At 41.9% G+C, this 16,781-nt stretch overlaps 1 protein-coding gene across 2 annotated transcripts in view; it reads left to right on the top strand.

Moving 5' to 3' along the window:
* The first annotated feature begins 239 nt into the window (after positions 1–239).
* Positions 240–16,781, top strand: part of TSPAN12 (tetraspanin 12) — a 41,517-nt gene continuing 24,975 nt past the window's right edge. The window contains exons 1-4 of one of the 2 annotated variants that reach the window (XM_083859278.1): positions 240–313; positions 694–830; positions 12,497–12,579; positions 13,233–13,368. In XM_083859278.1, the coding sequence (XP_083715404.1) occupies positions 765–830; positions 12,497–12,579; positions 13,233–13,368 (285 nt within the window). In that variant the 5' untranslated portion in view covers positions 240–313; positions 694–764. The remainder of the gene's footprint in view (positions 314–693; positions 831–12,496; positions 12,580–13,232; positions 13,369–16,781) is intronic. The other variant, XM_083859277.1, reaches the window with a different exon arrangement.

Here is a 16,781-nt window from a genome sequence, read left to right as displayed (position 1 = left end):
CGGCCCTGCTGGGGGCACAGCCCTGCCGTGGGTCGCCCGCTCGGGGATGGCGCTGGCGGCGGCGCTAGGACCGGGCGGGGGGCGGCGCATGCGCGGGTGCCGCGGGCTGGCGGAGCGCGGCGGGCGGGGCGGGGCGGGGCGGAGCGGAGGGGCCGGGGCAGCCGCGGGGCCGGGCCGGGCCGGACCTTCCGCGGGACTGGAGTTTCCCCCGCGCCCGCCGCAGGGCATGGGCGCCGCGGCTCCGCGCTGCGCTGCCGCCCCCCGGCCCCATGAGTCCTCCCCGGAGCAAGTGAGTGCGGGAGGCGTCTGGGCGGTAAGTGGCCGCTGTCCCACGGCCGCCCTCCCTTCCCGGGGCAGCGCGTCCGTCCTGAGCCGAGAGGGGCTGGCGTCCCCGGGCCGTGCCGCCGCCGCCCTCAGCTCAGCTCCGCTGTGCCGCTGGGGTAGCCCGCGGCTTCTCCCTGCCCGCGGATTTATTATTTTTCTGAGAACAGTTCGGCTCTCGCTGTCTCCGGGCGGGGCGGGAGGGGAAGGGAAGGGAAGGGAAGGGAAGGGAAGGGAAGGGAAGGGAAGGGAAGGGAGCCCGCCGGGGTCTCCGCGGGGCGCGGCCGGTCCGGGCCCGGCGCGGCTCCACCTGCGCTGGTCCCTCTGTACGGCGGACTCGCCCACCGCTCTCCCCCTCTTCTTCCCCTGCAGAGTGCCGGCGGCTCGGCCTGGGCAGGGAGGATGTGGTGAGAGGATGGGGCTGTGTCCCGCGGGGGCTCGCCATGGCCAGGGAGGACTCGGTGAAGTGCCTGCGCTGCCTGCTCTACGCCCTCAACCTGCTCTTCTGGGTGAGTGCGGCGGCGCGGGGTGAGCAGGTACCAGCCCGGGGCACAGGGCGGGCACGGCGGGGCAGGTACCAGCCCGGGGCACAGGGCGGGCCGGGCGAGGGCAGGTACCGGCCCGGGGCACAGGGCGGGCCAGGAGAGGGCAGGTACCGGCCCGGGGCACAGGGCGGGCCGGGCGAGGGCAGGTACCAGCCCGGGGCACAGGGCGGGCCGGGCGAGGGCAGGTACCAGCCCGGGGCACAGGGCGGGCCGGGCGAGGGCAGGTACCAGCCCGGGGCACAGGGCGGGCACGGCGGGGCAGGCACCGGCCCGGGGCCCGGGGCGGGCACGGCGCGGCCTCTCCTGTCTGCCCCGGGCCAGCGCCGGGAGGGGCCGCCCCAGTGCCCTTGGCCCCGTGCCAGGCAGCTCTCGCAAGGGAGTACATTTTACTGGGGGGGGAAATGCCTTTGGAAACGAGTGGGAAGTAAAATTGAATTAGGGTTACTCGTGGGAGTTGGTGTACCTGTAATATGTAAAGAGAGGAATGTTCACGCGTGGCTTCTTGACTGGGTGAATTTCAGAGCATCCTGTGACCCAAGATCAACTCCAAGCTCTCGCAGGCACTTGAATAGTCTGCCCAGAGTCTTTTTGTGCATTCAGTGGACAGATCCTGAGTGGCAGGCAAGGCCCCTTTCGTTTCGAGGATTTCAGTCAAACCTGTATTTATAGCAGCAGGGTTTCTCACTCTCCACACAAGTGATCAACTCTTGGTCATTAAACTTTTGGAGCTCTGAAGAAGCAGCAGGATGGATATTTTCCGAGTCCTCACTCATTTGCAACAAATGAAATCTCTTTCACGTGAATAGATGAGATTTGTGCATGGTGAGGGTAAACAGCAAAAGGGGTGACATTGCACACCTGGTCATAAGGGTTGGCTCCTGAGGTGCTGTAGACCTGAATGATGCAGGGATAATGTATGGGCTGAGACCAAACCTAGTTTATATCTGATGTTTTTTCCATGTGCATCCAGCTCTAGGATCCCCAGTACAGGAAGAGCATTGACCTATTGGCGAGGGTTCTGAGGAGGGTTGGAGGGGTGAAGCACCTCTCCTTTGAGGAAAGGCAGAGAAGATTGGGATTTTTCAGCCTGGGAAAGAGAAGGCTTTGGGGTGACCTATTTGTGGCCTTCCAGCCAGTACCTGAGGGGTGCCTACAAGGAAGATGGAGAAGGGCTATTTACTCGAGCATGTATTGACAGGACAAGGGGGAATGGCTTCAAACTGAAAGAGAGTAGGTTTATATTACATGTTGTAAAGGTAGAAATTCTAACTGTGGTACCAGTGAGTCGCTGGAACAGGGTGCCCTGAGAAGCTTTGTCTGCCTCGTCCCTGGAAGTGTTCAAGCTTTGAGTTAACCTGTTCTAGTGAAAGCTGTCCCTGGCCATGGCAGGGGCTTTGGAACTGAGATTAAGTCCTGTGATTATTGAAAACCATGTGGAAATCAGAATATGAATGAGAGAGAAAACTGTTAAACAGTGCTTGGAACAGAATGGTAGTTCTTGTGCAAAAAGGATTGCTTTGTTCGAGTTGGGAGCATGAAGCCTTTGAAGTCCTGAATAAAACTGTACAGGAGTCAGTGGACACTGTCTGGTAAGGTCAGACTGTCCAGCTCTTAGAAGTGAACATCTGAAGTAACCTTCAAAGTAAGTCCTGTGTGCAGCTGTCCCAGTGTGTGTGTGTGACGGGACTTCAGCATTTGTCATTGCCAGCTTGGTGAGGAGAGCCTAGTGCATTTGAAGCTCCTTAAAATAACACAAGTTGCTAGTCTGATCATGAATACTGCTGAAAAACTGAAGGTGCAGATGGTGGCTGCAAAACACTGCTGTCTGCATTATTTGGTTGCTTTCTGTGCCTAGGAAAGCAGAGAAGCAAGTAGCTCTGCTGCTAGCCTTGTAGCTTCTCCATAGTATTGCTTGTAAATGTACAGCTGTGTGCTCTGTTTGAAAAGAAACTTTTTTTACTGAGCTCAGCTGATGAGCTGTGATGTACCTGTGTGTGCATGAGAGGGAGGCAGGCAGGAAGTGTTCTTCATAATGCTTTCTGTGACTTTTGACCTAAAATCTGCTTAGCTGTAAATAATCATGAGCAATCAGCTGAAAGCCCAGGGCTCTGTTGTAGTGGTTCATCCTGTTTTATAACGGACCAGTAAGTGTAGTGCCTTTACTGCTCCAGAAAAACACTGGTTTTGTGGAAGTGAGTGGATTGGTAGGTACTTCAGGACCTGCAACTAGCAGAAAGCCTTTCTTCTTATAAGATGGAAATAAATTCATTGTCAGTGCTCTGACTATTGTTGGTTAAGTAACTGATGCTGGTCATAGACCTGATGATACCCTTCTGGAAGCTTTTTCCATGGTTGATTGAAGCGTGCATCTGACTGCAAGATGTCTCATTCATAGCAGTGGAAGTTGCCGTTTCAGGACATTCTCAGTCTTCCAATTTTTTGTTGGCAGTGTTTTTTTTTGACAGTGTCCTGGACAAGGAATATCCTTCAGACTAAATCCTGCAGTTTACATTTAGTTTCATTCTTCTGCAATCCTCATATATACTTAAATGGGTATCACTTCTTAGCATAATTTGCAAGACTGAGGGATCCAGCTTGATTCTATGTTCTGTAACACTGCTATTTCCAGTATATTAAATTCTAGGCAGTCTAATAAAAGAGAAGACCTCCAAAAATGCATGATTTGGTGTTTTGTGGTCAAGACTTAGTGCTTAGCTAAGCAGCCTATCTTAGTGATTCTTGAGGGAAGACGTGTTCCTACTGCTTCCTAGTTTCCTGTTCTTAGGGATAGTACTGATCTTTGTTATATCTAGACAGTGCGTGTGTCAGGACTTGGAGAAATTTAGTTTTGATAGCTTTACAAATATATTTTATGCAGTTTATGAGACTGCAGGGTTTTTCCTTCTTGTGGGGCTTTACTGGATTGGCAAGCTCCTGTCCCAGGTCAGTAGCAGTTCTGGGTGTAACGTGAGTATCCTCATTCATTTTGAGCACTGTATAAGTTGTCTTCACAGAATCCCTCTTTGCCACACTTTGCAGTGCTGCCATTGCTTGGTATTTTGCTGTGGTCATTTTCCTAGTCAAACCACCTTTGCAAGCATTTATATTATGCAGAGCTTCCATCACAGAGCATGGTCAGCCTGTAATAATGGCACAGGTGTATCACAGGAGATACTGGACTGCAGGTTTCCCATGTGGTTTGTGCTAGAACAGGAACTAGAACAGCAAATGGTGCTGAATACAGGGAAAATTTAGCCTCTGGGCTGCTTACACTAGTAGGAGATTGAGCAAAGCAGTAGTTTTGAGTACAGGTTTGTTCTACTTTCCTTGGCAGCTTAGCCATGTATGTTCTTTAAAGAAAGTTATTAATAGTTGAAATAGATGAACTAGACAGTGATAGTAAATGCAACTAAAAGTAACAGGATAATTTTCTCAATTGTTTTGAAGAAAAGCAAAGTATAACGTGGCAGGAAGAGTGCATGAAAAAGTCTATATGGACTTTCTGTCTTGAGAAAACTGCCAACTTTTTTTTTTCCTCTGGTGAGCATGTGAGGCAGGAGCAGCTGCTGTTGTGTCGGTTGTAATTGAGGATGACTGTACTGTAGTGCTGCGGACAAATCAAGGTTGTAAGTTGCAGTTGACTGTGTCACAGGTGGTAAGGATCTCTTAACTGATGATTAATAGTGTCAGTGGATGTTTGAGCCAAGACAGCAAGGTTGCCACTTTTCTTTCACCTCAGGAGCTTTTTTTTTTGTCTAAGGATATGCTGTTTCTATTGAACAGTGTTTAAACTTTCCTTCAGCAGTACCATCTAATTTCACTTGGGTAGTTGCAGCCAGTCACCCAATAAACACTTCTGGCAGGCAGTGGAAATTGTTTGCATCTATCTCGAGCTTGTGTTTGTGTACAAAGTTAAAAAAAAAAAATCACATAAAATGAAAGTGGAGGGAGTTTCCAGTTAGTTTTCCATTTGAGTACTTTGCACACTTCAGTCTTCTGGTTTTGCCTGTGTTTACTAATAGAGGACTCAGAGCAAGTGAATGTGAGTGTTGTGCTAGGAAGTAACTAAAGATGGTTGGAAGCAGTGATATTTTATTTCCACTTTTTTCCATCTTAAAATGCATGTGTTGAATCTTGTAATTGTTTTTGCTTTATTTTTTCAAGTCTTTTGTGACACGAGGAAGAAATCAATCTATCCCGTCTTCTGTGAAACCAGATTCTGCATAGAGGTTTTTTCTCCTGTGTTTTGACTTCCACCCTTGTTGGTGGGATTTGTAGATACTTGGAATGAAAAGTTTGGATCAATGTTTTAAGTTTTAAGTGGCAAGTTATATCCATTGAAATGAACACTGCCTGGCCAGGTACCTGTGGTGCCGTAAACTGGGTTTTAGGCTAAAATACTCTGATTTTAGAGACTGCTGTTTAGACATGTGCAATTAAAAGCTGATTTTCTTAGTATCCTTTATATCAAGAAAATAACTAGCTTCTGTGGGAATATGCCATCTTTTTAAATGAAAGCTTTCAACAGAGGAAGTTATAGGAGGCGTTTTAAAGGACCAGAAATATTTTTAGTTCTGGTATTTGAGAAATCTCTTACTTTTTGGTGTGTTTAGGCTGTAATATATTATACAATATTGTTACATTACCAGACTATGTCCTGACAAAGTAGAGTTCAGCCTATAAGTCAACCTCGTGTCTCCCTCTATATAACCTATTATTCCAAGTATCTTTGCAGATGATAGAGCTCACCCTGGGTGGCATACCACCTGTGAATTGCTGGATTAGGTTCTGGAAAGCTGTCCTGAAAAAGAGTGGCATAATACTAATGGGAAGGAAAGAAACAAACTTAGACCCCACCCAAATGTTAGAAATTGCATTAATATGTTTTTTTAATTCGCGTTCAGAAAGAAGTGAACCACAGACACTTTTTTGGTAATGCTCACAGTTAACTCTGTGGAACTTGTTGCATCAACCTGGACGATGAATCACAAATCAGTGCTGCCAGGATTTGAGCCCATTGCTCAGGGGGAAGGAAGAATTTCAAGCTATGTACATATACTGGTGAACCACAATCTGGAGCAAACCGGTCCATCTGGCACATAGGTACTTGTGTATTTTTTCTTTCTTTAAATTCCTATCTCCTTTTGTAGAAGATTATTCATGAATTATTCATGAATATCCAGTATCCCATGCCCAGTACACTTCTGTACCCTGAAGATTCTCTATCGTCTTGAGTCTGTGGTAGGCTCTAGGCAGGGCTCATAGGAATAATAACAATTTTTAGAATAGCTTGTAAGTATTCCATAAGGTATAAGGTATTTTATAAGAATATGTGATTTAAATAAAAATGCAAGTTCGTTTTAGTCATCTTTGTGTGCTGATGGGTATTCATGTATGAAACAGGAAAGTTAAGTATAAACCCACTAACGGGTAATGTATAGTCCTGTGGATCATAGGAAACACATGCTCTTCTTAAGTATATATATATATATATACTGAGTTTAAAAATAAGTTGCCTACATCTCTGAGATTGACTGCTTTCCATGAATAAAAGCAAACTCTTACAGAAACAAAATTAAGAGTATATTGTGTATATGTGACGGCAAATCATCTTGATGGTGATGTGTGGATTGTTACATGGATTGGGATACTTGAGCTCTGAGCATTGCTGTGGATTACCTGTGATGATGAGCAGCACATGCCTGTTCCTCCCCAAAGCAAAAGGTGTCTTGGCAGTGAGATGGTTACTTTTGAGGGAAAAATGGCACAAGTCGTATCCTAACTAGAAGTGCAGTGCCTGAGTAGTAGTAGAGAGGGTGGTTGAAGAAATAAATGCACTTCTTTATCACTCTTTGCTTTTAATGTACCTTGTGCAACACAGCCCAGAGGTTGATGTGGGTCTGACACAGAGTAGAACTGCACCTCAGCCTTGTTTGCACGCTTGGGCTCTTGTTCTTTATGCTGTGCTTCCTCTGGGCACCTTGAATAGCCACCTGCTGAAAAACTGGCTCATGTTACCCAGGAGGGTGACCTCTTAGCAGTCTGTCAGTGCTCCTCCAGCAGTTGCCCTGCTGCAAAGTGTGGGAGTTCCAGCCCGTGCCAAATGTGGAGCAGGTTGCTAACTCACTGTTGCAGCTGTGCAAGCAAACCCAGATTCAAAGTGCAAACATGAACGTGCTTCAGCTGTTTACTGATGTGGGAGAGGACCAAGGCGTAACCTTGTAGGAAGCTTAGCTAAAAAGAAATGTTGGAATATCTATAGAATAAAACATGTTTTTTTAGGAAATAGGGGATTTATCTTTTTTGTAGGCAATTCTTTCTCTAAACATTTAAATGGTTTTGCCAGGTAATACAGAAACACAAAGCCTCTTGCCCCCTCTCCTGTACCCTTATGTCCCTCTGTCGCAAAAAGTACAGCTGTTTGTTTATCCATGAATCTCGGTTATCTGTGTTTGTTCAACGATCTGAATATTGAACCAAATAGTGAAAATCCTTTAAAAGTATTGCAGCATGCTCATGACTTTGTAGTGATGTATCCCCTTATCCCTTGCTAAGGGTAAGTCATAGCTCAAATTACCCAAATTAGTTTTAACAGGAAGATTTTCACGAGGTTTGTTTTGTGTTTTGGGGTTTGTTTGTTTGTGTTTTTTTGTTTTTTGTTTTTTTTTTTTTTTTAAACTAAAATTATGGGACATATTCTAATGAATGTTGTCATATCTTGGAAATAATTTCCTTGTAGCCAGAAACCTTTCCATGCAAAGCAGGCTGCTCTATAGCACTATAGTGCTGCTAGTCAGTGTTTCATTGTGGATAGCAGAGCGTGGTGTGAAGTTTCTTATACCATCTCTTAGAATAAAAAATGATCATGTGTGATTTTTGCTATGGAGGATACTTTTAATCTTTCCTCTGACTTAATAGTTAAAAAGCCCTTTCTCAAATTTGAGCAAAAGTAAAATTAATGTGTTAAAATGTTTGAATGAAAAAAAATGATGAGAGGATGAACACAGGTGTGGATATAGCAAGATCAGTTGGACTTGCTCCCTTAAAGACAGAAGTCGCTGTTCATTTATTAATTGGAAATGCTGATTTATTTTCTAGTTTAGGTATGGCCCCAGAGACACTGGGATTAGAACTTTCAAAATAAGGGCTTAAATATATATACTTAATGAATTGCATATGATTTTATATTTTCATTAATTTGTGTAAGAGAGTTGCAAAGACAATTTAAACTATGCTTGGAAACGATCGCTCCTAATAGCTGAAGTCTGTTGTTGGATATTGTAATTCAGTTTTCTGAGAAAACCTTAGTAGCTTTAAAAACTTTACATTAGAAATTCATTTGAAAATTTAATATATTATTGCATGCATATTGCTCATATATAAAAATAGAATTTATTACCTATGTTCAATCACTGTGAAAATATATTTAAAATAGGATATTACAGTAGGCAGAGGCAGCATTGTGCACTCCTCAGTGTCGTGTTGATGGCTATACAACATACTGTGACAGTTCAGAATTAAACCCATAGTGACTTGTGCAGCCAGCTGCAACAAATAAACATGTTTTACTGCATACTAGCATATTATATTTACAGCACAGCAGACTGGCTGTCATCAGAGAAGCTTGAATGAAAACTTTTTGGTGAAATAATGTTACTGCTAATGTGAGAATTATCTTAGTTTTATTTGTCATAAACTTGTGTTCTTTCATCTGATTGCTTGATACAGATTTTAACTGTATTTTGCATGTAAGTTAGTAACAAAGCAATGGCTGAAGTGGAGACTGCTGTTTTTTTAGGGCCACTGTTTTACCATCCTTCAAATGAACCAGCAGTAGCTCTAATCAGGATCTTGCTCCTGCCCATGACTCCTTGAAAATCACTTGGCAGTGAATTGCAGTGATGTGCCTGCTGATAGTTGCTGGTGGGTTTGGATGCGCACCAAGGTTTTTGGGGAAGCTGTTATTGTTTCTGTCTACTGAGTGCCTGGACTCAGTTGTACTGCTGGTGTTGATGGACTTCCTGTGCTGCTGGCTGAAGATCTGCATGTGCTGTAGGTGGTGTAAAGTGGTGGCTGCCTGGAGCTTTCTTGATGCCATCTGGCACTTGAGGACTTTAGTGCTTTTACAGGGCAGCACATCTGCGCATTGAGACAGCAGGAGGCTGTGGAGACCAGACGTGTGTTGTGTTCTTGTTGTGATTCTCTTGTGGCTGTGGAGCAGGTGAGCAAGTGGACTGATGGATGGGAGCTAGTATTTGATAATCCTTTGTCACTAAAATAAACATCAGTCATTATGCAGGACAGTCTGGTGTTGCAAAGACATCTTTCATTCGTCAAGGTGTTGCTGCCCTGAGGTTCACCTCTGCTGTTCAGAGAGAGTGCAACTTTTTCCCCATCATTTCCTTCTGTTAGTGAAGAGCTACCAAGCACTTGCTGGCTTATGTGCTGTGAAATATACCTTCTGTAATAAACTTATTGCTGAATTGCTATTTTGAGTTACCAGTTTGCTCTTTCACAGGCCTCTTTTTTTCCAGAGGAGCCTCTTGAGTATTTGCCTTCACTTTCCTGACCCATGCCTTGTTGCCACCCCAGCTGGACACTGTTACTGACAGTGAATTAAGTGTGTTGCAGCACTCTGGCTTTCAGGTTATTCAGAGTAATAATTCACTTAGAACTTTCTTGAAAATATGGTGCCCAAAGGTGCTTCACTAGGAATTTGATTGGCAGGAGAGTGTTGCACAGGTAATCTGTGTGTAACATCTGTGTAGAAGCGAGGTAGGGAAATGTGCTTGCACTTTTTTCAGAGTCATGCTGACCCTAGCTTTTGTGCATTTTAAGAGTAGCAGAGGTCAGTAACACCTGAAGCAGTTAATGGTGGTCAGATTGTGCCAGGCACAGGTTAGGTGCATGGTTGAGCGATAGCCTGGCTTTCACAGGCTTTATAGGTGGAATGTTCTTGCATGTGATTTACATCAACAAGAAACTGTAGTAATTGTTAGTTATTCATGCTAAATGGGAATATTCAGGGGGAATCTAAATGGCTAAAATATTTCTGAATGATACAAGAGGCCTTTCATAGAGAGTTTGTTCTCATGAACTGAAATGGTGTTCATGTTGTTACATTACTGGTGAAGGTTATGTTTCCTAGGTTAAAGGAAGCCGTCCTTTTCTTCCAGTTGCTGTTCATTCATGAAGAGGGAGTTACATTCTCTGATGTGGTCAATAAGCATTTCTGTAGAAGTCACACACGCGTGTGTTGGCCTCCGCATGGTGATCTATCTGCCTAGATTTTCCATGGATTTTATGTGGACAAAAATACCTATCTAGATAGAGAAGACTCAATTTAGGCAGAAAGAGCAGAAATAAAAATCCTTGTCCTTCCTGATTTTTGCCTTTGCATGCAAGTCCTTTCCTTCTAGCAAACCGAATGATTTTTGTAGTGACAGGACTCTGCTCAGTACTTTTGGGTTCCAGGAAGTCCTTTCTGTCCCCTTTGCCTTTTACCTGGTTGCACTGTGATCTTCTCCCTGTTGTCTGAGTAACCTGTATGCTTCAGTATGCTGCCAAATCTTACTTCTGCTGAAAGAGCTATTTTGCTTTCCTCAAAATGCACCACCTCTCACTGCTGTGTACAATGTATTGCTGCATGCTGACGGCTGAAAGAAAATTTGTGCAGCCTGAGAGTGCCTAATGGACAGCAAGGAGTAGGCAGTCTGATATGTGAGGAAGAGTATTATTTAGAAAGCAATCATTTTTCTGGTACTATGTTTGTACCAGAAACCAGGACCATCTGGCTCTTACTAGAAGTTAATGAACAGTGTTTTGATGGTCTTCTCACTTCTGAACACCACTGTTGTAAAGTGAAGTAACCAAATTGGGTTATATCTTAAATATCTTAAATATTTTACCATAAACAGAGTGGATGTGTGAGCTGATGCTTTTCTCTGTGTATCAACAGGCCTTTCAGGGAGATGTGGAGGGTTAAAAATGTTTTGTATTGCCTTTTTGACAAGAAGAAAGTAGACTGGCTGCTTGTAGTCTGCTTTACCTCTCTAGTGTTTTTGACTGCTTGTGTGGTCTGTTTGCCTGATGCTTTCTTAGGAGACAGGTGGGAGGAGTTTATTTAGGAGGAGATTCCAGTCATCTTGTTTTCCTTGTTCCTGCAGCTTCCTGCAAGTAAGACAATAGAAAATGTTCTTTACTGTTACTGTTTCACCAGCTGAAACAGATCCCACGGAGTGTAAAGAACATGAGTGACTATAGTAGACACGTAGCATGCTCTAGCTTCCCGGAGTATGCCTGCAGCATGCCAGGTACCCAGCTCCTGCTGGCAGCACTCAGAACCGGGGCAGTGCCTGTACTTTGTGCGTCAGATCTGAAAAGCAGGAAGAAGCTCTGGGATAGCTGCTGGGACTTCTGTGAAAATTTAATGGACTCTGCTATGGGCATGTTGCAGGCTAAGGAGCCAATAAGGACACAGAGTGACTTTTCCTGTTAGGTTTGAACCACTTAACTTGTTCTTCAAAGCAGCTTCAGGGAAATACGAGGGCATGTGAGAAGCTAGATGTTGAGGACAGGAGATTTGGCACTTCTTACTGATTTAAGAAACTGTAAGTATAGTGCTGATGTGTTCTGTCATACCCCTGTGCAGTTCATGAAAACTGGATAGTAGTATTCAGGAGAGTCAGCATACTTAGAACTCCCTCCCTCAGCTAGACAGTGGTGCTTCTGAAGTCCTGTGTCTTCTGTGGTTCAGGCTGGGTGCCCCCATGAAACTGAGGGAGGAGTGCCTTGTCCTCTAGCAGTACCTCTGCTACAGCAGCAGCAGAGCTGGTGCTGTCACAGTGTGACAGGTTCTGAATGTGTTGTTTGGGTTTGGCTTCTCAAGGAGATCAGAGGGCAGAGCTTCTGGCAAGTTCCAGGCGTGCTAAAGTACGATGGCATCAGGTGACAGAAATCCATGTCTGCTGAGGTGGTGGCGATTCTAGATGGGCTCAGTTTTGGGAATTTACTTGTTGTGGGAGTCCTGGTCAAAGTGTAGTGGCTTTATGTCTGACATAATAGGTACCCAAATGCTTTATATGGTTTATAATTGAAATGCAGTTAGTTTTATTTTCATTTTATGGTTCAGGAAACTGAGACATAGTGTTCATGGTGTGACTCTGTCTGAATGAGCAAGAGAATGAGATTCTTCTGAATTTAACCCAAAGATAAATCTCCTCTCTATCAATATCAGGACTGTTGTATCAGATTTTTCTTCACTAGCTGTGTACCTGAGCATGGCTTCATGGTTTTATGCAGACTCGTGTGTATCACTTGTGAGCCCTGAAGAGTCACTGATTTTAGCAGTGTAAGCCCTGCCTGTTGTTTTATGGATGTTGTGCAGTGGTGGGTTTGAGCCAGCAGTAGCATCACTGGGTGGAAAAGAAGATAGTCACCGCCACCCTAATACTTGGGCAACAAACCAATTCTAAGCATATAGAAGTACAGTTTTGGGGACAGTATAAATAAAAGTTCAAATAAATGAATACATGAAAGATGTTAGTGATGATTGATCCTCTGCTTATATTGTGAATGATTTTGCAATTTGTGTTAAACACATGATGAATAACTTAATGTTTTCTTTTTAGTTGATGTCCATCAGCATATTAGGTGTTTCTGCTTGGCTGAGAGACTACCTGAATAATGTTCTCACTTTAACTGCAGAAACAAGGTATAGCTTTGGTTAAACTTTTAATCTGTGTGGGTTACTGATTGGGATAGATGATGTTCATTCTGTGTGATAAGCGTCTTAATTAGGATTTGTAGAATTGAGAATCTTTCAGTTAAACTAATCATTGTTTTATTGGAAGGTGCATTTTTTTACCACAGTTTTGAGCATCAGTTGAAATTAGAAAAAGGAGAATAATAGGGTTTCAATCCTGTGCCTTTCTCTTCTGACAGGGATCAATTTTTGGCCTGTTGACAACATGTAATCATATTATATTACTATTTAGTTTTGAATACTTAATTCAGTCCAGAGATTTAGAAATTCTATTAGTTTTATTACAGCAGGGCTTATGAGCCCTGGTGATAGAACAGGGCCTCATTGTGCTGCATACTGTGCAAGTGCAGGGCAGGAATATTACCTTCACTCCAGAGCGGTTTTGGTCAATGCAACTTCTGACACCCGAATGCAGCATTTGACTTTAAAACCATGTTGAAGAGATTTTTGTGTAAGGTGCTGGAAAGAACTCACCTGCTAATCAACCATTTTCTTCTTAATGGCTGTATTTTTTCTTTTGTGTGGTTGTTTTTGTTTGTTTGTTTTGATTGTGCTTTTTTTTGATTATGCTCTTTTTGATTATTGTTCTGATTGGTTTTTAGGGTGGAGGAGGCTGTCATTTTGACTTACTTTCCTGTGGTCCACCCAGTTATGATTGCAGTCTGCTGCTTCCTCATCATAGTTGGAATGCTGGGATACTGTGGAACAGTGAAAAGAAATCTGTTGCTTCTTGTCTGGGTATGTTTCATAACATCTGTTTTGTTTCGGGTGTTTTAGGTTTTGATCCACAGGCACTAGATAAATACTAATTATATTTTATTACCCTGTTGAATTACCATATAGGTGAGGAATTGTAATTGCAAAGCACACAGTAGGAAATAATTTATTGCCTAGACTGCATTATGCTGTGACTAAAAGACAAGCAGTGTCTCAGTTGCAAAAATTCACTTAATTTAGTAGAGGAATTGCTGAAAGGAAAAGAAAACCTCTTCAGTACTAATAATTATAGGGGTGTGAGTCTGCGTACTCTGAAATAAATCCGTATGCTACTGTTTTGACTCCTAGTTATGCAATAGCTACCTAACCTAAGCTTGGCTTTATTCCATTGTTGACTGTGTGTGTAGAGTAACAGCACTTGTAGCTGATGAAAGTTAATTCTGAGTATGTTCAGAAGCTTTGTCTTCTCTTACATGGATGTAGAATTTTGCAGTTGCATTTGGTTGCAAGTAAATTTAAAAATAAATTTGAACTACCCATCTTCTTCCTTCATTTGGAGAGTATATGACTGAGCTGACAGCAGCTGAAATGTGGTAGTCTGTCCTGCACAAGGCTTTGTGTACAGTTTAACTGTGATGTGTTTTAGACTGTCAAGGGAGCCAAACACCATGTTCTTCACCTGGAAGTCAGTGAATTTGAGAATTAAAGAAAGAGGCAACCAAAAAAAATGACACTCCAACAAAAGCCCATCAAGTTCACATAAATTTTAAAGGTTTAGAGTTACAATTTTTAGACTGTTGGCACTACTGAATTCTGTATCTGTATGCGTCTTAAAAGTAGCATAAAAAAGAGCATTAAAAAATACAGCATTAAAAGAGCTGTAGCTCATTGCGTAGTTGGACTGTTTTTTAAGCAGGATTCCAAGCGCACTAAGTCCAAGACCGGAAGCAATGGATGTGAAAGAGGTGGATCAGGCTTGACTTCTGTAATTGCAGTAAGAGAAAGTGGACAGATAGAACCCTTCAATTCTTGAGAGTATCCAGGGTACAAGCAGAGTTGGGCTCCTGCCTGTATTTTCACTGCACTGTGTTTCAGGTTCTCACAGTGCATTCAGTTGAATTTTTCTTGTGGATCTGTGCAGGCTTAAGTATATGACACTTCACAGATTTTGCACAAAATGACTGTAAAACACCATAAGATACTGGCTGAGATTTATGGAACCTTTGCTTTTCTCTAATAGAAATATTGTAACTGCAGAATAAACAGTTGCAAAACTGTACTGGGGTTTTATATTAAAATGTCTTTATTTTATTGTTTTTATTTGAGAGGGTTGGAGAAAGCTTTATTTGATATTTCCAGCTGAATGTCTGCAACAGAAGTGTTCCTCCGTTGCAAGAGGGCAGTGCTGTTTCTCCTTTTGGATGTTTTTTTCAGCTTGTATGCAATGTGAAGATTGTTCTTTCAAAACAATATTGTTGGGGAAATCTCTCATTTAAATCTGAACATGTTAGAGTAACAGAATAGTCATACATTTTTTATTTCTAGATCTTAACATTGCAATGTTTAAATCAGTGGAAACAAGTTCTAAGACAATTACTTAGTTATGGGCATGTGTGTAAGTAATGGATTAATGTAATTTCATACCATATAATTATTTCTCTAGCAATCTTTCTTACATACCTTAAAAAGGCTTTGTGCATATTTTTGTTTCATCTAAATAGTGAAAGCATTAAAATATTAAAGTTACTAAACCATAGGGGTTTTTGTAGGGGTGTAAGATTACTTTCATAATGTGTTCTTTATTTTATAGTGGTGGTAGTTTTTAATACTAATTAAATTCATTAAAAGATAAAAACAACTATATGATGTAGAACAATGCCACATAGTATCTGGGGAAAGAAAAAGTTATTTTTGTATAAGCTTTGAAAAAACCCACCTCACTATTTCAAGAGATAATGAAGTTAAAACTAGTTTTGGCCTTCAGTTTATTTACACTGCAAGTGAAAAGAAGAAATAATTTACAGCCTTTAGTACCATCTGGAAATAAATCATTTGAAGTGTGTTTAGGCAGTCAAGTTACACTAAATCAAAACAAGACATTTCTATCATTTTATGTTGCAATATTTCATTTTCAGGAGCTTGAGATTTGCTCTTGCTAAAAAATCTGATAAGCAAACTAAAATTATATCTTCCTAAGTATGTCATTGTCTTTGATTGATTGTTAAATGAATGCAGTTATGTTACACCATACAGAAGTATGCAGACATAAGTCAGTGCTTCATTCATCAGACTAATCAGAAAACTGATGGATCAACAAAATGAGCTTTTGTTCAACCAGATGAACTAAAGGAAATGAACCTTCATGTAAAACATTAACAACCTCTTCAATCATGCTTTTAGTCTTCTTTTTGAAGTACATGAAAGCCATAATGATGGCATGCACAGATATTTGGAGATAAGTCTTGACGTTCCTGGCAGCATGCTCATTGCTAGTGCTGATGTTAATTGAAATGGATTTTTGGAAAATGTAATAAAGTGTAAAGACAATAAAATAGATAGATTGTTTGGTTTTAATACATTTGAATACCTAATCATTTTCATTTGTTTTTGGAATTTTGTCTTGCAGTTAAGTGCTTGAAACCTTTCTGTGTTCACAGAGGGGCATAAATACACATCAAACTCATGTTTGCTCAGGTTAATAGTAAGAAAATATAAAACCCCAGTCTTCTGAGGACTGCTCTGGACATTTTGTAGAACCAGCAATTTAAAGCTATGATCATTTCATTTTACTTATTTCAGAAATATGTCCTGAAGGGTAGTTGGTCTGAAGAGTCCATGTGTACCTTGAGTTACTGTATTTTTTGTGTGTGTGATTGACCAACATCCTCATGTAGAAGTAGCTGTGATGCCACCCAAAAGTGAAGATCTGAGCTCTTCCAAGTCACTGGCTTGGATGCAGGAAAAGTGCAAGGATGGCAAAGTAGAGTCCTGGTTTTATGGTGGTTAGTATAGTTCTTTAAACAAGATTGGTTCTGGATTTGAAAAAAAAAAAAATACTCCACCTCTCTTCTTCTGAGGTTCTGTTTTGGATTATTTTCAAAGTTTGTTGTGCACATTGCCTAACTGAAAACAATGCAAAACCTTACAAAGTGCATATATTCTTTAATAATAGTAACCTTAAGGATGTGTGATGGGGTGTTTTTGTTGTTATTTGGTTGGTTGGTTTTTTACTTGGATGTTATTGTTGGGGGGTTTTATTTGTTTGCTTTTTGTTTTTTTATTTCTTGGGGTTTTTTGTTTGTTTGTTTGTTTTTTGTTTTTTTTTTTTTTTTTTTTTTTTTTTTTTTTTTTTTTTTTTTTTTTTGAGTTCTTGTTTGATTAAAATAACAAAAGTAAACTCTGTTGCTTGACAAAAAGAGTTTTATGAAAATCCT

Source organism: Zosterops lateralis, assembly GCF_965231275.1.
Source record: "Zosterops lateralis genome assembly, chromosome: 4".
NCBI lineage: Eukaryota > Metazoa > Chordata > Aves > Passeriformes > Zosteropidae > Zosterops > Zosterops lateralis.
This window is presented reverse-complemented; position numbering and strand designations above follow the sequence as displayed.